The 21,459-nt window shown below is 46.0% G+C and overlaps 1 protein-coding gene across 1 annotated transcript; it reads left to right on the plus strand.

The window, feature by feature from the left end:
• Nucleotides 1–15,419: 15,419 nt before the first annotated feature.
• On the plus strand, nt 15,420–15,794 carry LOC147087202 (histone H2B 7-like). Its single transcript, XM_085978110.1, has one exon. The coding sequence runs from the start codon at nt 15,549–15,551 to the stop codon at nt 15,792–15,794; it is 246 nt and encodes an 81-aa protein (XP_085834236.1). The 5' UTR covers nt 15,420–15,548.
• Nucleotides 15,795–21,459: the final 5,665 nt, after the last annotated feature.

Here is a 21,459-nt window from a genome sequence, read left to right on the forward strand (position 1 = left end):
CTGTTTGAGAGGGTGATGGCCACAGGGGACCCCTGCACTACATGCCTGTGCCTACTGCTCTGCCTGGTGGTCACCCATTCCCTTCCTGCCTGTGCAACCTTTACCTGCGGTGTGCCCAAATCCCTAATCGTGCTATCCACGATGTCCTCAGCATCAGAAATGCTCCAGTATGTATCCATTCACAGCTCCAGCGCTGCAATGCGGTCTTTCAGTAGTTGCAGCTGGATAGACTTCCCTTCCCGCACACATGTTCATCAGTGACACAGGAAATGCAGCAAGGAAGTAATTGCCCTGGAGAGGATGCAGAGGAGATTTACGAGGATGGTGCCAGGAATGGAAAACCTTAGCTATGAGGAAGGATTGGATAGGCTGGGGTTGCTTTCCTAGGAACAAAGAAGGCTTAGGTGAAAATTAATTGTGCTGTGTAAAATTTTGAGGGGGCTAGTGAGCGTAGATAAGAAGGACCTATTTCCCTTAGCAGAGTGTTCAAGGTCCAAGAGGTATAGATTTAAAGTAGTTGGTAGAAAATTAGAGGGGAGATGAGGAAACAAATATCACTCAGAGCCTGGTGGGGGTCAGGAATTCACCGCCCGAAAGGGTGGTAGAGGCAGAAAGTCTCACCACATTTCTAATGTATGTGGATGTTCACTTGAAGAGCCATAACCTACAGGGCTACGAAGCTAGTGCTGGAAGGTGGGATTAGGCTGGGGAGCTCTTTTCTAACTGGCACGGACATGATGGGCCGAATGGCCTCCTTCTGTGTCGTAATTTTTCTATGAATCTATGATCCTGTTAAATAGAATCAGGACATTCGGTCTAACTGCTTCCTGACGATGTTTATGCTCGACACAAAACTCCTCCCACCCCTCTTTGAATATATTTAATGAATTGGCCTCAGCTACCTTCTGCGGTAGAGAATTCCACAGGTTCATCACTCGCTGGGTGAAGTAATTTTTCCTCATCTCTGTCCTAAATGGCTTACCCCTTTTCATTAGACTGTTACCCCTGGTTCTACACTCCCCCGCCATTGGGAATACCCTTCCTGCATCGAGTCTTTCTAGTCTTGTTAGAATTTATACGTTTCAGTGAGATCCCCTCTCATTCTTCTAAACTCTAGCGAATATAAGCCGAATCGACCAAATCTCTCCCAATCAGGAATGCCAGTCAAAAATCACAGCCACTCTATGACTGAAAGTCATTGTGTCAACCTCAAAAAAGTGCAACCTTTGCTACACATTAAATATCAGATGGAACAGGCAAATGGTACCTGATTGAAAGGTACAGATTTGATCTCAATAATTTAACCCAGGTTAAAGACTGAGCTATACCTTACATACCTGTCTACATATCTGATAGAGATGCCAGCTGCAAGCTACATTATGAATTCAATTAGTGCAGCCTGAAGTATACATTCACAATCAATACCAGAGACTGAGAGACACAGAATGAATCCCGCACTCACACACAGTACCAACGATTGACAGATACAGAATGAATCCCACACACACACCAGAGTAGCAGATACTTAGAGATACAGAACGAATCCCAATCAGACACAGAATGCCAGATCCTGTTAGATAAAGAATCAATCTCATGCACAAACACCGTACCAGAGACTGACAGATAAAGTATGAATCCCACACTTACACTGGGTAACAGGGATTGGCATATAAAATATTAATCCAAAACAAACACAGTACCAGAAACTGACAGAGACAGAGACAGAATGAATACCACACTCACACCCAGTACCAGTGAATAACAGATAACGAATGAATCCCAAACACACACAGACTCAGATGCTGACAGAAACAGAACGAATTTCAGTCACATAAAGTACGAGAGTCTGGCAGACACAAAATGAACCTGAGAACCTGAGATTAACATAGAATCATTGACATTTACAACAGAGAACGAGGCGATTCGGACTGTCTTGTCTGTGCTCGCCCATAAAGAGCTATCCAGTCTAATCCCACTTTCCAGCTCTTGGTCCGTAGTCTTGTAGGTTACAGCACGTCAAGTGCACATCCAAGTATCTTTGAAACGTCATGAGGGTCTCTCCCTCTAGCACCCTTTCAGGCAGTGAGTTCCAGAAACCCTCCTCTCTCTGGGTGAAAAGATTCCTTCTCAAATCCCCTCTAAACCTCCGACCAATTAATTTAAATATATGCACCTTGTTTATTGACCCTTCATCTAAGGGAAATATCCATTCTATCTAGGCCCTTGATAATTTCATACACCTCAAAAAGCTCTCCCCTCAGCCTCCTCCGTTCGAAAGAAAACAACCCCAACAATTCCAAACTTTCCTCATAGTTAAAATTCCCCAGCCCAGTTAACATCCTCATAAATCTCCTCTGCAACCTCCCTAGTGTAATCACATCGTTCCTGTAATCTGGTGATCAGAGTTGCATGGAGTACTGTAGCTGTGGCCTAACTAGATTTTATACAGGTCAAGCATAACATCGCTGCTCCATTATTCTATGCCTTGGCTAATAAAGTCAACTATCGCGTATGCCTTCTTAACCACATTAGCTTCCTGTCCTGCTACATTCAAGGATCTGTGGACATGCATTAACATATACAGAATGAATTAAACACTCATGCAAAGTTCCGGAGTGTTACAAAATGAATCCCACACTCACTTACTGTGTAAGGGCCTGAAGAAAACGAATCGCACACTGACACACAGTACCACAGATTGACAGAACCAGAACTAATCTTGCACTCATATACAATCCCAGAGACTCTCATTTCATTCACATACATTACCAAATGCTGACCGACAAAAAATTAATCCCACACTCTCATTCCGATACAGAAGGATATCCACACTCACATAGATTATCCGAGGCAGATATAAGGAAATAATCTCACACACAGTGCCAGAAACTGATATACAGAATTAATCCATACGTTATCATAGACTGAGAGAGACAGAATTAATACAACACTCACGTACTGTACCAGAGACTGATAAATACAAAACGAATTCCACACTCACAAACCGCACCAGGGAATTTTAGAAACAGCATTAATCCCACACACGTTTACAGTGTCAAATACTGACTGACATAGCATTAATCCCAGACCCACTCAAAACCCCACTGACTGGCAGATACAGAATGGGTCTCACATAGCATCAAAGACTGACAGGTACAGAATGAATCCCACCCTCACATACGAAACCAGAGACTGAGAGATACAGAATTAATCCCACACTGCCACACAGTACCACAGATTGACAGAACCAGAACCAATCTTGCACTCATATACAATCCCAGAGACTCTCATTTCATTCACATACATTACCAGATACTGACTGAAACAAAATTAATCCCACACTCACATTCAGATCCTGAGACTGAAGGATACAGAAGGATATCCACACTCACATAAACTACACGAGGCAGAGATAAGGAAATAATCTCACACTCACACACAGTGCCAGAAACTGATATACAGAATTAATCCACACATTATCATAGACTGAGAGAGACAGAATTAATACAACACTCACTTGCTGTACTAGAGACTGACAAATATAAAACGAATTCCACACTCACAAACCATGCCAGAGAATTTTAGATACAGCATTAATCCCACACTCGTTTACAATGTCAAATACTGACTGACGCAGCATTAATGCCAGACACACTCAAAACCCTACTGACTGGCAGATACAGAATGAGTCTCCCATAGCATCAGAGACTGACAGGAACAGAATGAATCCGACCCTCACATACTATACCATATCCTGAGAGGTACAGAACGAATCTCGCACTCACACACAGTACCAGAGACTGACAGGTACAGAATGAATCCCACACTCAGAAATATTGCCATTTACTGACCGATATAGAATGAAGCCCGCACTCACACACAGTACCGGAAACTGACAGGTACAGAAAGAATCCCACACTCAGAAATATTGCCATATACTGACCGATACAGAATGAAGCCCGCACTAACACACTGTACCAGAGACTGAAAGGTACAGAATGAATCCCACACTCAGACATATTACCATCTACTGACCGACACAGGGAGAAACCCACACTCACATACAGAACCAAGAGCTCATAGATACGCAATGATTGACGGAACTCATGCACAGTTCCAGATTCTGAGAATTATAGACTGAATTTCACACTCACTTAAAGTGAAAGGGACTGACAGGTTTAATGAAACACACACTTACACACAGTACCTGAGATTGAGAGAGACAGAATGACTCGCACACATTACCAGAGACTAACAGATACAGAATGAATCCCACACTCACAAGCAGTACCAGAAACTAACTGGAACAGAATGAATCCCACATCAATACTCAGTATCAGAGAATGACAGAAATAAAACGAATCCCACGCTCACATGAATTAGCAATTTATAACTCGTGTTTTGTCTAACAAAATGTAATATTAGCTCATCTCAACTCCTAGTATTTGTAAATCCCATCCGTTTAATATAACGTGAAGAGTTATTGCCTGTTGTGTACCTCTCTGATCTGCAAACTTCACCGTACCGGAGATTGCTGACATCTACTGACCGCAAACGAGAACTGCAGAACGAGACGAGGTGTGTGGATGAGGGTAGTGCAGTGGATGTGGTATACATGGATTTCAGTAAGGCTTTCGATAAAGTCCCGCAAAGGAGACTGGTCCAGAAGGTAAGAGCCCATGGGATCCAGGATGCCTTGGCACATTGGATCCTAAACTGGCTTAGTGGCAGAAGGCAGAGGGTGATGGTCGAAGGTTGTTTTCGTGACTGGATGTGGATACCACTCATCTGCTTCATCCTTGACCACTATGTCTTCACCTTCGACAACCAGTTCTTTACCCAAACACACGGAACAGCCATGGGGAGCAGATTCGCACCCAAATACGGCAACATCTTCATGCACGAGTTCGAGCAAGACTTCTTCGCTGCACAGGACCTCCAACCAACGCTATACACCAGATACATCGACGACATTTTCTTCCTATGGACCCTCGGCGATGAACCACTGAAAAGACTACACGATAACATCAACAAGTTCTATCCCACCAACAAACTCACCATGGACAACTCCTCAGAATCGGTTTCATTCTTGGACACACGAATCTCCATCAAAGATGGACACCTCAGCACTTAACTCTACCGCAAGCCCACGGACAACCACAGGATGCTCCACTTCTCCAGCTTCCAACCTAACCACGTTAAAGAAGCCATCCCCTATGGACAAGCCCTGCAAATACACAGGATCTGCTCAGACGAGGAGGAAAGCGATGGACACCTACAGACGCTGAAAGACGCCCTCGTACGAATGGGATATGATGCTCGACTCATCGAATGACAGTTCCGACGGGCCACAGCATAAAATCGCATAGACCTCCTCAGAAGAAAAACACAGGACACAACCATCAGAGTACCCTTCATCGTCCAGTACATCCCCAGAGTGGAGAAACTACGCCATGTTCTTCGCAGCCTTCAACAATTCATCGATGACGACGAACAGCTCGCTAAGGCCATCCCCACGCCTCCACTACTCGCCTTGAAACAGCGGCCTAACCTCAAACAGAGCATCGTTTGCAGCAAATTACCCAGCTTTCAGGAGAACAGTGACCACGACACCACACAACCCTGCCACGGCAACCTCTGCAAGACATGCCTGATCATCAACACAGATACCATCATCACACGTGAGGACACCACCCAGCAGGTACATAGTACATACTCATGTGACTCGGCCAACGTTGTCTACCTCATACGTTGCAGGAAAGGATGCCCCGGAGCATGGTACATCAGCGAAACCATGCAGACACTGCGACAACGGATGACCGGACACTGTGCAATAATCGGCAGGCAGTCAGGGAACACTTCAGCAGTCAAGGACATTCAGCCTCCGATCTTCGGGTAAGCATTCACCAAGGCGGCCTTTGAGATGCACGACAACGCAAAATCATAGAGTAGAAACTAATAGCCAAGTTCTGCACTCATGAGTTTGGCCTCAACCGGGATCTTGGGTCCATGTCACGTTACATGTAACCCCACCTGATGTAGGGTCACCCAGACTCGAGTCGTCGTTTGCTTTTTCTCTCTACACAGATGCGGCCGGATCTGCTGTGATTTCCAGCAAAATAATTGTTTTTTTGCCTGTTTTTTGTTTTTCATACAGACCCCAGCATCTGCAACATTTGACCCCTTGTGACCCTACCTCATTATTCTTTGATGTAATGTTTTCCTGACTAACATGTTTAGACACCATTCACACCTTTGATTGCTGTGACTGTCTCTCTGCCGAGGTGTGATAAATGGCAGTTAGAAAGATTACATGTAATCATCTGGCATTATTCTCTGACTATATAAGCTGTGTCTTTATGCATCTCTCCACTTCACCTGACGAAGGAGCAGCGCTCCGAAAGCTTGTGATTTCAAATAAAACTGTTGCACTATAAACTGGTGTTGTGTGACGTCTTACATTTGTGACTGGAAGCCTGTGTCCAGTGGGGTACCGCAAGGATAGGTGTTGCGTCCCTTGCTGTTTGTGCTCTACATTAATTATTTGGATGAGAATGTAAAAGGTATGATCAGTAAGTTCGCAGATGACAGGAAAATTGGTGGGGTGGTAAATAGCGAGGAGGGTAGCTTCAGCCTGCAGGACGATATAGATGGGTTGGTCAGATGGGCGGAACAGTGGCAAATGGAATTTAACCCTGAAAAGTGTGATGTGATGCATTTTGGAGGAACCAACAAGGCAAGGGAATACACAATGAATGGTAACACCATAGGAAAGACAGAGGATTATAGCGAGCTTGGTGTGCATGTACATAGATTCCTGAAGGCAGCAGAACAGGTGAATAAGGTGGTTAAAAAGGCATATGGGATACTTGCCTTCATTAGCCGAGGCATAGACTATAAGAGCAGGGAGGTTATGATGGAGCTTTACAAAACGCTGGTTAGGCCACAGCTGGAATACTGTGTGGAGTACTGGTCGCCACACTATAGGAAGGATGTGATTGCTTTGGAGAGGGTGCAGAGGAGATTCACCTGGATGTTACCTGGGCTGGAGCGCTTCAGCTATGAAGAAAGACTGGACAGGCTGGTGTTGTTTTCCTTGGAAGAGAGATAAGGCTGAGGGGGGACCTGATTGAGGTGCAGAAAATTATGAGGGGCATAGATAGTGTAGATAGAAAGGAAGATATTCCCTTAGTAGAGGGGTCAATAACAAGGGGGCATAGATTCAAGGTAAGGGGCAGGAGGTTTAGAGGGGATTTGAGGAAGAACTTTTTCACCCTGAGGGTGGTTGGAATCTGGAACTCACTGCCTGAAAGGGTGCTAGAGGCAGGAACCCTCACAACATTCAAGAAGCATTTGGATGAGCACTTGAAATGCCATAGCATATAAGGCTATGGGCCAAATGGTGGAAAATGGGATTAAATTAGACAGGGCTTGAATGCCGGCACGGATGCGATAGGCCGAAGGGCCTCTTTCTGTGCTGTATAACTCTATGACTCTATGTCTCTATGACTAAGAGCGAAACAAATGGATTTTAATCTGTCAGGTTTACAGAAACAGGACATATGCAATGTGAGGAATGGTTTCAGTCTGCAAATTCTGCTCGCGTGTTGTTGCACACTTTTCATAGTGTAAAAACAACAAAATTGTGGCATAATAAAGGTTTTTCCTTACTCATTTGATTGCTGTAAATTTGACCCGCTGTCTTTTACTATATATCATTGTCTGTTGTGCCCTTCTCTGTTCTGGAAACGTCACTGTACCGCAGATTGGTGACATTTACTGGCCAGAAGTGAGAACTGCAGTAGAGCGGAATATCTTTCAGGGTTACAGAAACAGTGCAATGTGAGGAAATAACATCTGTCTGTATGTTCTACACTCATATTGTTTTACATTTTATATTGAAATCAAAAAACAAATAATTCGTAATATAATGTTTGCCTTTATTGATTAGATATTTGGGAATTTGCCCTGTACTTTACTCTACATTGAGTAGTATTTCCGTCTGATTTCTCAGGACACTAATAACATTACTTCAAATAAACAAAACATCAATAAGAAAGGAACTACTGGAACCCTGAAAGTGCAACAGGAAACAGTCAAAGGGGAATGGGATGAAATACAGAAAGAATGAAGCTGAAATTATCTGAAATAATAACAGAAGATTCTGGGAAGACTCAGCAGGTCCGGCAGCATCATTGGAGAAGGGAAGCTCGGGTTAACAGTTCAGATCTGTGTTCCATCTATAGACCTACAAGGTTAATCCTACCTTCCTCTCTCCTCAGATGCTGCCGGACCTGCTGAGGCTTTCCAGCATAGAGTCATAGAGTCATAGTCATAGAGTTTTACAGCACAGAAAGAGGCCCTTCGGCCCATCGAGTCTGCGCCGCCCATCCATCCCTGTCCAGTCTAATCCCATTTTCCAGCATTTGGTCCATAGCCTTGTATGCAATGGCATTTCAAGTGCTCATCCAAATGCTTCTTGAATGTTGTGAGGGTTCCTGCCTCCACCACCCTTTCAGGCATTGAGTTCCACATTCCAACCACCCTCTGGGTGAAAAAGTTCCTCCTCAAATCCCCTCTAAATCTCCTGCCCCTTACCCTGAATCTATGCCCCCTTGTTATTGACCCCCCCAATAAGGGGTAAAGTTCCTCTTTATCTACCCTATCTGTGCCCCTCATTATTTTGTACACCTCAATCAGGTCCCCCCTCAGCCTTCGCTGCTCCAAGGAAAACAACTCCAGCCTGTCCAGCCTCTCTTCATAGCTGAGGCGCTCCATCCCAGGTAACATCCTGGTGAATCTTCTCTGCACCCTCTCCAAAGCAATCACATCCTTCCTATAGTGAGGCGACCAGAACTGCACACAGTACTCCAGCTGTGGCCTCACCAGCGTTTTGTACAGCTCCATCATAACCTCCCTGCTCTTATATTCTATGCCTCGGCTAATGAAGGCAAGTATCCCATATGCCTTTTTAACCACCTTATCTACCTGCTCCGCTGCCTTCAGGGATCTATGTACATGTACACCAAGGTCCCTCTGACCCTCTGTACTTCCTAGGGTCCTACCACTCATTGTGTATTCCCTTGCCTTATTTGTCCGTCCAAAATGCATCACCTCGCACTTTTCAGGGTTAAATTCCATTTGCCACTTTTCCGCCCATCTGACCAACCAGTTTATATCGTCCTGTAGCCGGAGGCTTTCCTCCTCGCAATTTACCACCCCACCAATTTTCGTGTCATCTGCGAACTTACTGATCATACCTTTTACATTTTCATCCAAATCATTTATGTAGATCACAAACAATAAGGGACCCAGCACCGATCCCTGAGGTACCCCACTGGACACAGGCTTCCAGTCACAAAAGCAACCTTCGACCATCACCCTCTGCCTCCTGCCACTCAGCCAGTTTAGGATCCAACGCGCCAAGGCACCCTGGATCCCATGGGCTCTTACCTTCTTGATCAGTCTCCTATGCGGGACTTTGTCAAATGCTTTGCTGAAGTCCATGTACACCACATCCACAGCATTTCCCTCATCCACCCCACTAGTCACCCCCTCGAAAAATTCGATCAGATTTGTTAGACATGATTTACCCTTAACAAAGCCATGCTGATTATCCCCGATTAATCATTGCCTCTCCAAGTGGAGATTAATTTTGTCCCTCAGAATTTTTTCCAATAATTTCCCCACCACAGATGTTAGACTCACTGGCCTGTAATTCCCTGGTTTATCCCTGCTACCCTTCTTGAATAATGGCACTACGTTAGCTGTTCTCCAGTCCTCTGGTACATCCCCTGTGGCCAGAGAGGTTCTGAAAATTAGTGTCAGAGCCCCTGCAATCTCCTCCCTTGCCTCCCACAGCAGCCTGGGATACATCTCGTCCGGGCCTGGGGATTTATCCACTTTTTGGCCCGCTAAAACCGCTAGCACCTCCTCCCTCTCGATGCTAATATGTTCAAGTATGTCACAGTCCCCTTGCCCGATTTCTATGTCTGCATCGTTTTTCTCCATAGTGAACACAGATGCAAAAATTTTATTTAAAACCCCGCCTACATCCTCTGGCTCTACACACAGATTGCCACTTTGGTCCCTAATGGGCCCTACCCTTTCCCTGGTTATCCTCTTGCCCTTAATATACTTATAAAACATCTTAGGATTTTCCTTTATTTTGCTCGCCAGTGTTATTTCATGGCCCCTCCTCGCCCTCCTAATTTCTTTTTTAAGTATGCCCCTGCACTTTTTATACTCCTCTCGGGCTTCTTCTGTCTTTAGTCTTTTGTAACTGCCAAAAGCCCCCCTCTTATTTCTAATGCATTTTTGTATATCCCTTGTCATCCAAGGTTCCCTTTGCTTGTTGGTCCCACCCTTGACCTTTGCAGGAACATGTCGGCGTTGTACTCTCTCTATTTCCCTTCTGAAAGTCTCCCACTGTTTTGATGTGGATTTTCCTATAAGCAGCTGCTCCCAGTCCACTTTGGCCAGATCCTGCCTTATCATATTAAAATCGGCCATCCTCCAATTTAGAACCCTTATTTCCGGGCCGTCTTTGTCTTTTTCCATGACCACCTTAAATCTCACCGAATTATGGTCACTGTCGCCAAAATGCTCTCCTACTGACGCTTCCACCACTTGCCCGGCTACATTCCCCAGAATTAGGTCCAGTACCGCCCCCTCTCTTGTAGGACTTTCTACATGTTGGCTCAAAAAGCTCTCCTGGATGCACTTTAAGAATTCTGCACCCTCTAAGCCTTTCACACTCTGACTGTCCCAATTTATATTGGGGAAGTTGAAATCCCCCTCTATTATTACACTATTATTTTCGCACTTCTCGGAGATTTGCCTACATATCTGTTCCTCTATCTCCCCCTGACTGTTTGGGGGCCTATAGTACACTCCCAGCAAAGTGCTTGCCCCCTTTTTGTTTTTAAGTTCTACCCATATGGCCTCATTAGAGGAACCCGCTAATATATCATCCCTCCTTACAGCAGTAATTGACTCCTTAATTAATATTGCAACACCCCCTCCCCTTTTACACCCCCCTCTGTCTCGCCTGAAGATTCTATACCCCGGAATATTGAGCTGCCAGTCCTGACCCTCCCTCAACCATGTCTCCGTGATAGCAACAATATCGTACTCCCATGTGTTCAACAACAACTTCAGTTCATCCACCTTATTTGCAAGACTCCTTGCATTAAAATAAATGCCTTCCAGCCCTGCCATATTCTCTTTTGCCTTCACATATTTGCTCTGCCTTCCAAGCTGACTTGTTTTTCCCTCTGTATTGGGCCGTAAATCACCCCCTACTATAGCTCCACTCTGTACCCCAACCCCCTGCCAAGTTAGTTTAAACCCTCCCCAGCAGTGCTAGCAAACCTCCCCGCAAGGATATTGGTTCCCCCCTGGTTCAGGTGTAAACCGTCCGACTTGTACAAGTCCCACCTTTCCCAGAAGCAGACCCAGTGATCCAGGAAACTAAAGCCCTCCCCCTTGCACCATCCCTTTAGCCACGCATTCATCTGTTCTATCTTCCTATTCCTATACTTACTAGCACGTGGCACCGGGAGTGATCCAGAGATTACAACCTTTGAGGTCCTGCTCCTTAATCCTTCACCTAGCTCCCTAAATTCTTGCTGCAGGACCTCATCCCTCTTTTTACCTATGTCGTTGGTACCAATGTGGACCACGACCACTGGCTGTTCTCCCTCCCCCTCCAGAATGCCCTGCAGCCGCTCAGTGACATCCTTGACCCTGGCACCAGGGAGGCAACAAACCATCCTGGATTCATGTCTACGGCCACAGAAACGCCTATCTGTTCCCCTTACTATAGAATCCCCTACCACTATTGCTCTCCCACTCTTTTTCCCCCCTTCTTGGGCAGCAGGAGCACCCCAGTGCCAGGAAGTTGGCCGCTGCTGCCTTCCCCTGGTGAGTCATCCCCCTCAACAGTATCCAAAGCGGTATACTTGTTTGAAAGGGGGATGTCCGCAGGGGTTCCCTGCACTACCTGCCTGCCTTTGTTGCTCCGCCTGATGGTCACCCCCTGTGCTGCCCTACCCTGAGGCGTGCACAACTCGCTAAACGTGTTATCCACGAGCCTTTCAGCATCGCGCATGCTCCAAAATTCATCCACCCGCAGCTCGAGCGCCGCAATGCAGTCTACAAGTAGCTGCAGCTGGATGCATTTCCTGCACACATGGTCATCAGGGACACTGGCAGCATCCCTGACTTCCCACATAGAGCAGGAGGAGCAGAGCACGGGTCTGAACTCTCCTGCCATGACTTACCCCTTTAATTTCTTTAAAAATTTATTCAATACCCCAGTTACAGGTATGCTCTAGGGCGCTTTATTTACCAACTATCCCCACTACACCACAGAAATTTAACACCACAGGATTCAAGCTTGTATTGAAAAAAGAGAAATACTCACCAACCAATCACCTACCTGCTCCCTGGTGACGTCACACACTGATTACTTTTTACCTCTCTCCCCGCTGCTGAGTTGGTGTGCCTCGCTGCTCTCCGGTTTTTATACCGGTCTCACCACACTGCTCCCGACTGGTCTCGGGCCTCGCTGCTCTCCGGTTTTTATACCGGTCTCACCACACTGCTCCCGACTGGTCTCGGGCCTCGCCTCTCTCCGGTTTTTATACCGGTCTCACCACACTGCTCCCGACTGGTCTCGGGCCTCGCTGGTCGCCGGGTTTTCTCCCGAGCTCCTCCTCGCTGCTCCCGCTGGTCCCGACGGGTCTCGGGCCTCGCCTCTCTCCGGTTTTTATACCGGTCTCACCACACTGCTCCCGACTGGTCTCGGGCCTCGCTGGTCGCCGGGTTTTCTCCCGAGCTCCTCCTCGCTGCTCCCGCTGGTCCCGACTGGTCTCGGGCCTCGCCTCTCTCCGGTTTTTATACCGGTCTCACCACACTGCTCCCGACTGGTCTCGGGCCTCGCTGGTCGCATCTTCAGTTATTATTTCAGATTTCCAGCCTGTTCAGTATATCGCTTTTTGAAGAATAAATCTATCCCTGGTAGGGAATCGGTTTTCAAATAAGGAACAGGGTGTAGTGGAGGGAAAAATTTCAGAAAATCAATGAATTTCACTGAATCAGAGTAATTCTATCCCGGTTCCACTATGCAGTACAGGACATATAATAAATATCAATAAAATGGAGCAGAACCTGAGTTAAATCATAGAACCATAGAAAGTTACGGCACAGAATGGAGGCCATTTTCCCCATCATGTCTGTGCCAGCCAGAAAGGACCTCTCCAGCCCCCATCCCACTTTCCAGCTCGCGGTCCATAGCACATCAAGTGCATATCCAAGTACTTCTTACATGTGATGAGGGTTTCTGCTTCTACCACCCTTCCGACCCGTACCACCCTTTGGGTGAAACAACATCTCCTCCACTTCCCTCAACTCCTTCTACCAATTACTTTAAACCTATCCCCCTGCTTATTGTTCACTCTGCTAAGGGAAATAGGTCCTAACTCTGGACCACTCATAACTTTATACACCTCAATTAAATCTTCCCTCAGCCTCCTCTCCTGCAAAGCATAATAATCCAGCCTGTCCAATCTTTCTACATCGCAAAAATTTCTCGTGCTGGAGAACTTAACATTATATGGAAAAGAAAGCAATGTTCAAAGTATTTTTATATAAATTATACCAGTTTGTGTTCTGGAAAAAATCAGCAATGTTAATATAAATGTCCAGTATTGGAGATTCTGATATAATGGAATTAAAAAACAACAAACTTCGCTGGCTGAGAATCCTACCCGATCATCTGCTTGGAAGGCAGCTATGCTCACCACTATACCACCAGCTTTCAGGACGGAAATAAACCGAGTATTTCTGTGGAGTTGGGGACTGTCCCGCTCCCTTTGTGGTCCTAGGACTGTAATCAGATACAGTATAATCAACCCTGTACATCAACCCCTTTGAACAGATTGTGAGACTCGAATTTGTTTCAGCCCAGTAACCGTTTCACACCCCTGACCGCGGGATTAAAGCGATACGTTAAGGGGGTCAGAAGGACGATTCAGAGGAGCAAAAAGGACAGGAAAGCAAATCCTAGGAGGGACTCGACAATTAAACCAGGAACAAGAATCAGCGGGGGAAAAAGCTTCAGCAAATCAATGAATTTCACTGAAGCAGGGATCGATATAAATAATAATTGTCAATAAATAAAAAAGTAACACTTGCATTTATATCACGCCTTCCATGGCCAACGGACGTCTCGAAGTGCTTTCCAGCCAATGAAGGACTTCGGAATTGTAATTACTGTTGTAAGGTAGGAAACACGGCAGCCAATTTGCTCACAGAAAGCTCACACAAACAGCAATTTTATAATGACCAGAAAATCTGTCTTTGTGATGTAAGGGATAAATATTGGCCAGGACACCGGGAATAACTCCACTGTTCTTCATTGTGCTCATGGGATTTTTACCTTTATTTTTGCACTGGAGTGCGATTACAATCCACAAACCTACTAACTGAGAGGCGAGGGTGCTTCCCACTGAGCCGCAACTGTCACGAAATCACTGCTTGGGATAATCAAATGTGTGTGGTAATCCCCTGAGCAAAAGGGTCCTTTCTCAACGACGGATAGGCGACATTTCCCGGTGTATCTTCACAAAGTGAGCGGCTCTTTCAACATAATCTGTGGCTGGAGAGAATGCTTAAGAAATTGACTTTCTGATTGCAGTGTGAGAGCTTGTGATTGGTGGAAACCGCTTAATCCGATAGGATATCTAAGGAGAGGACCTTTAAGAAGCACTGTGACATCGCTTCCAGTAGCCCAATCACAATCACTGCCTTCCTCCATCCCTCATTAGCATAGGGTTGTGGGGCAGTCTATTTAATCCGCTCTCGGAGCGGTTTCGGGTTATTTCTTGGTCTGAAGTTGAGTTTGAACACAAGAACAGAAGAACAGAAGAAATAGGAGCAGGAGTAGTCCATTTCGCCCTTCGATGCCGCTCCACCATTCAATAAGACCATGGCTGATCTTCTACCTCATTACCACTTTCATGATCTATCCCCTTTGATCTTGATACCCACAATATTCAAAAATCTATCGAGATCTGTCTTGAAGATACTCAACGACTCAACTTCCACAGCTCCCCAGGGTAGATAATTCCAAAGATTCACCACCCTCTGAGTGAAGACATTTCACCTTGTCTCAGTCTTTAGTGGCCGACATCTTATTTTGAGAATGTGACTCCTGCCTCTGGACTGCCAGGCAGGCCAATCATCTTCACTGCATCTACCCGGTAAAACCCTGTAAGAATTTTGCATTTTTCAATGAGATAACCTCTCCTTCTTCTAAATTCTAGAGAATCTAGGCCTAGTCTACTCAATCTGTCCTCATAGGAAAATCCCCCCATTCCAGGAAGCAGTCTTCCTTGCACTCCCTCGATGGCAAGATGCAGCAGGACAAGAAGAAAGCGACCAAGAAGGACGCCGAGAAAACCTTGAATAAAGCACCAGCATAGGGCGGCTAGAAGATAAGAAAGTCGAGGAAGGAGAGTTATTCCATTTACATCTACAAAGTGATGAAGCAAGTTCACCCCGACACCGGCATCTCCTCCAAGGCCATGAGTATCATGAACTCGTTTGTGAACGATATTTTCGAGCGCATCGAGGGTGAGGCTTCCCACCTGGCCCATTACAACAGACGGCACACCATGAGCTCCCGGGAGATTCAGACCATCGTGCGCCTGCTACTGCCCGGGGAGCTGGCCAAGCACACCTTGTCGGAAAGGACAAATGCAGTGACCAAGTACATCAGCTCCAAGTAAAACTCCACAATGTGCTGACAAGACAAAACACAGCGGATCTTTTAAGAGCCACCCACAGCCTCTCTGAAAAAGCTGCACCAACATCTGCCTGTTGAATCGATTTATTCTATTGATTTTAATATGTGTATTTCTGGAACTTTCTAATTCCCTCTGATTTCTGTTTAATCCGGTAGAAGGATTATCGGGAATGCAGTTTCATTACCTGGCAGAATCTTTGTGTCCTGTTCAATTGATGTCCCATAAACTAAACACTGGCCCTGATCGTTTGTACGCTTTGGTCTCAGACCCGCTCATATTCCCCCCCTTCTCAGAAAGAGGTCAGTAAAACCCGATTTAAGAGTAATGTGCCCGTCTTAATTCACTAGCTCTCTTTTACAGTTTGTTTAATTATTGGAGAATATCAGTTCAAGAAACGTAAATCCCTTGACACAAAACTTAATGTCGCTGTTCAAATTCGTGCACCAGAGTATGGGATTAATAATAGCTGTCTCTAATCCAATATCAGTGAGAGTTGAGACCGTATCTTCTGTCACTCCACTGGGATCTTTCAGGATAAAGCGACACTTCACAGGTCAGTCTGGTGCTGAGATTATCAATGTCTCTCACTGTCCTTCCTCAATCTGTCTCTGACTCTCCCTCCGCCCTGTCGCTCTCTGGCGCTTTCCGTTATATGTTGAATTGTAAAAGGAGGTAGGATACTGTTATTGAGCGTGATATGGACACATTGATAGGAATTGTAAGACTGACATTGTGTCTTTCTGTCTGTCTCTTTACCCAGCGCTGGACATGAATGTTGACTGCTGTTATTGAGCGAGATATGGACACATGGATAGGAAGTGTAATACCGATACTCTTTCTCTCTCTCTGATGCTGTTGATGAAGGTGTGTAACCAAAGGACACAGAATAAAGGTAATTTGCTAAAGAACCAGAAGGGAGATGAGGAGACATTTTTTACACTGCAAGTTCAATTGCCAATTTCGTTCACTCTCATTTTCTTAACAATAAAACCTCTTCCTGTCGGGGAATTAAACACCGGTCGCCCGCGAGAAAGGCGGGGACACTGCCCACTATATTAATGAGAAATTCACTCCACCAACCTCGACTTGACCAGCCTGGCATGGGAAGTAGACAGTTCGCAGTCTCACTGCAGGAATCAAGCACTTAGTATGGCACTGGAAGGCTGGCAGGCTCACTTCATAGAATCATAGAATGGTTACAGCACAGAAGGAGGCAATTTGGCCTGTCGAGCCCGTGCCTGCTCTCTACAATAGCATTTCTGCCAAGCCCACTCTCCTGCCCTTTCCCCAAAAAGCTGCAAGATTTTTTCCCCTCAGATGTGTATCCAATTGTCTTCTGAACTCCACGATTGAGTCTGCCTCCACCACCCTTTCAGGCAGTGCATTGCAGATCCGAACCACTCGCTGCGTAAAATTGTTTCACATCCTGTCACGTGAACAGCCACAAAGCGAGAAATGCCCCGTAAGAAAGCAGTTTAAACGTAGGACAAAATCCAACAGTGTTTGTTCACGGGCTGAGGTTTAGGATTTTTTCTGCCAGAGAACCAATGGAAGCGGATCAGACCCCAATTCCAGGGAAACGGCTGATTTATCTCTTGCACTGGTGCCATAGTAGTGAGCAGAGCAGTTGACCGTTTATTAATGCCCTTACATCAGAAACTCCAAGTATTGGAACCAAATTTGATGCTGTTCAGAGTGAGATTGATTCCAAAATACAAACGGGTGTAACTTAATTAAAAATAATTTCAACGTTGCTTTCTTTTCCATATAACGTGAAACATAGAAACAGAGAAATCTAGGAGCAGGAGTAGACCATTCGGGCCATCGAGCCTGCTCCACCATTCAATATTTTCATGGCTGATCCTCTATCTCAATACCATACCCCATCACTCTGCCCATACACCTTGATGCATTTTGTGTCTAGAAATCAATCTATCTGCTTCTTAAATATATTCAGTAACTTGGCCTCCACAGCCTTCTGTGGTGGAGAATTCCCCAATGTTCACCACCCTCTGAGTGAAGAAATTTCTCCTCATCTCAGTCCTCAATGACCTACCCGGTATCCTGAGACTGTGACCCCTCGTTCTCGACACCCCAGCCAGGGGACGCATCCTCCCTGCATCCAGTCTGTCTAGACCTGTCAGAATTTTATAAGTTCCAATGAGATCCCCTCTCTTTCTTCTTAATTCTAGTGTATAGAGACCTAGTCGACCGTGTTATGTCCGTGTATAATCAGACACAGACTGCGGCAAACGGTACAAATGGTGTTTACTCAACGTGGCTCAGACTGCAACTGAACTGTACAGATTACAACTCAGTGTTATATACAGGTGTGGTCACTACCGGTACTACAGTATACATGAGCTGTAAAAAGTAGTTATCCCCATTAAAGGTACATACATTACAATTCCTCCCCTTTTAGACTAACAGTACCATAACACTTATTTAATAATTAAATATCAAACTAATTACAATTAACACTTTTAACATGCAACAATAGCTGAAAATAGTTTATTTATAAATTCAGTGTTTGGGGAGGCTTCCTGGTCCTTTCTGGATAGCGCCTTTCCCGAGTGTCTTGCTCTTGGTGCGGAGGTGACTCTGGCCCCCTGTCGTCGGTTGGTTCATCAGCTTCCGATGCTGCTGATTCTGGGGTAGATGCTACCTGTACATCGGGTTCATCACCAGGTATGTATGGGCGAGGCATGGGGTTGAGTTCTTCCTGTGACTCTAGGATCTGGTCAGCATGGCGTCTCACGATGCTCTCCCCAACGTCCACTGTGTACATTAGTGGGCCCTGCCGTGTGCATATCGTTCCTGGCTGCCATTTTTCTGTTCGTTAGTCGCTGGCCAAGACTGGTTGCCCGACATTGAAGCTCCTTGTTGGCTTCTCATGGATGTGCTGGAATTGCTTACACTCAACATCTCTTCGTACGTTTGGTCTGAGCAAATCCAGGCGAGATCTTAACCTTCGGTTAAAGAACGTCATGGCTGGGGCCTGGTTGGTGACTGCATGTGTCGCATTCCGGTAGGCGAACAAGAAATTGTCCACCTTGTGCTGCAGTGGAATGTTGTCATTGTACATAGCCTTTATTGCCTTCTTAAAGGTTTGTACGAACCTGTCAGCCCATCAATTTTTGGCTGGATGATATGGGGCAGATGTGTAATGCCTTACCCCTTTCTTTTTCAGGAACCTCCGGAACTCTTTGGTCACAAACTGTGGTCCGTGGTCGGAGCAAATCTGTTCTGGCAAGCCATTCCTGGCAAAAATGGTCCATAGGACTGCAATCGTTTTCTCCGTGGTGGTAGAGGACATTTTGATGGCCTCAGGCCATTTCGAGTGCGCATCCACGGCTATTAAATACATTGAGACCATGAATGGACCAGCAAAATCAATATGCAACCGTTGCCATTGAGAGGAGGGCCAATCCCATGGGTGTAGTAGGGCCTGTGGTGGTTCATTTTGGACTGTCTGGTATCCTGAGCAGCTCTTGTTCAGGTCCTCGATTTGTTTATCGATTACCGGCCACCACACATAAGCCCTGGCTAGGCTTTTCTTTTTTACCCCTCCCAGATGACCCTCATGAAGCCCATTGAGCACTCTATCCCTTAACTTGGGTGGAATTACCACTCGGGATCCACACATCAAGGTACCGTGGCACACTGACAGCTGTTCTCCCCTTGTCGAGAATGCTGGCAACAGTGAGTCGCCATGTGCTGGCCATCCCTTCACCGTCAAATCATATACCCGAGACAGTGTCAGGTCATTTCGGGTTTCCTTTTTGATACAAGCGTTAGTTACCGGTAGGTATTCAACTATAGTCGAATGGAATATTTTGACAGGATCCACTGCTGGTGCTTGCTCCGCATTAGGCAGTGGCAGGCATGATAGCCCATCAGCATTTCCATGCTGTTTCGTGCCCTTATATTCAAACTCATAGTGGTGCACCCCTAGAAAAAGTGACCATCTTTGTAGTCGTTGCGCAGTCATCACAGGAACGCCCTTCTTTGGATGTAAAATGGAGACAAGAGGCGGGTGATCAGTCAGCAAGGTGATTTTCTGCCCGTGCAGATAGTGATTGAACTTTTTCACTCCCCACACTAGGCTGAGGGCCTCCCTGTCAATCTGGGCGGAGTTACGCTCGGCTGAGGTTAGTGATCGTGATGCAAAGGCTATTGTCCTCTCTGAGCCGTCCGAGAATTTGTGCGACAGCACCACTCCAATGCCGTACGGTGACACATCACATGCCAACTGAATTGGTAATGCCGGGTTGTAATGGGCCAATACCTCTTTCGATGTGATTAGTGTTTTGCTCTTCTGGAAAACTCGTCTGCATTCGTCACTCCACTTCCATGGCACCCCAGTTTGCAGTAGGGTGTTCAGTGGGTGTAGTATTGTGGACAAATTTGGCAAGAACTTATGGTAGTAGTTTACCAGCCCGACGAACCACCGCAGTTGTGACACATTTTCTGGCGCTGGAGCCTTGACGAAAGCCTCAATCTTCACTGGGGACTTATGTAACCCCTCTTTATCGATAACGTGGCCACAATACGAGACCTGTTTTCTAAAAAACTGGCATTTGGGACGGTTAGCGCGGAGCCCATATTCCTGCAACCCGGTGAGCACCTTCTCCATGTTGGCAGGGTGATCACTGTCATTTTCGCCCGTGACCAGGATGTCGTCCAAATAACACTGTGTCCCTGGGATCCCTTGCAGGACTTGTTCAATAGCCATCTGCCAAATAGCCGGAGCTGATGCTACCCCGAATACCAGCCGGTTGTTATTGTAGAGATCTTTATGGGTGTTGATTTTGAGGTATTTTTTGATGTTTCTTCTACCTCCATTTGCCGATACGCCTGGGCCAGATCAATCTTAGTGAAGCGTTTCCCTCCAGATAGTGAGGTGAAAATATCTTCAATCCGCGGAAGTGGATATTGTACGGTATGAAGGATCGGGTTCACTGTTACGTTAAAGTCACCACAGATGCGAACCTTCCTTGGTTCCCCAGGCGTGCTGCTGACCGACTTTTTCATCACAAGGACGATGGGTGTAGCCCAGTCGCTCCAGTCTACCTTGGACAGTACACCTGAACGTTCCAGACTCTACAGCTCTGCTTCGACGGCTGGGCGGATCACATAAGGTATCGGACTGGCCTTAAAAAATTTTGGACTTCCGTTTTCTTCAATTTTAATCGTCGCTGTCATGCCTTTAGTGTTCCGAGTCCTTGCTGGAACACTTCTTTTGCGTCAGTTATGATCTTTGACAGTCGCCCAGGTGTGACGTCGTCATCCTTTTTGTCAGCCACAGTCAGTGCCTGTATGGAATGCCAATGCAGTTGTATTTTCTGGATCCATTCACGTCCCGGTAATGTTGGTGCTCCATCTTGCAATACATACAGGTCTAGTTTTGGTGTTTCCTTACCGCTATATATAACGGTCACCCTTATTATTCCTTTGGGGTAGACTTTATGCCCCGTGTGCGTCTTCAAAATAATTTTTGTCTCTCTCAAGAGTATGTGTGAGAATAGCCGCTCGTACTCCCGTCGGTTTATGGCTGTTAGGGCTGATCCTGTGTCCAATTCCATCTGTACCTTGATTCCTGCTATCTTGAGAGTGACCCAAATGGTTCGGTGATCCTCTCTTGTGA

The sequence above is a fragment of the Somniosus microcephalus genome, unplaced genomic scaffold (genome assembly GCF_052327205.1).
Source record: "Somniosus microcephalus isolate GS21.2 unplaced genomic scaffold, FLI_Smic_1.0 unresolved_chr6, whole genome shotgun sequence".
Classification (NCBI taxonomy): Eukaryota; Metazoa; Chordata; class Chondrichthyes; order Squaliformes; family Somniosidae; genus Somniosus; species Somniosus microcephalus.

What these genes read in the sequence shown, in the direction of transcription:
- LOC147087202 (XM_085978110.1), top strand. Translation starts at nt 15,549, where the DNA reads ATGAAGCAAGTTCACCCCGACACCGGCATCTCCTCCAAGGCCATGAGT.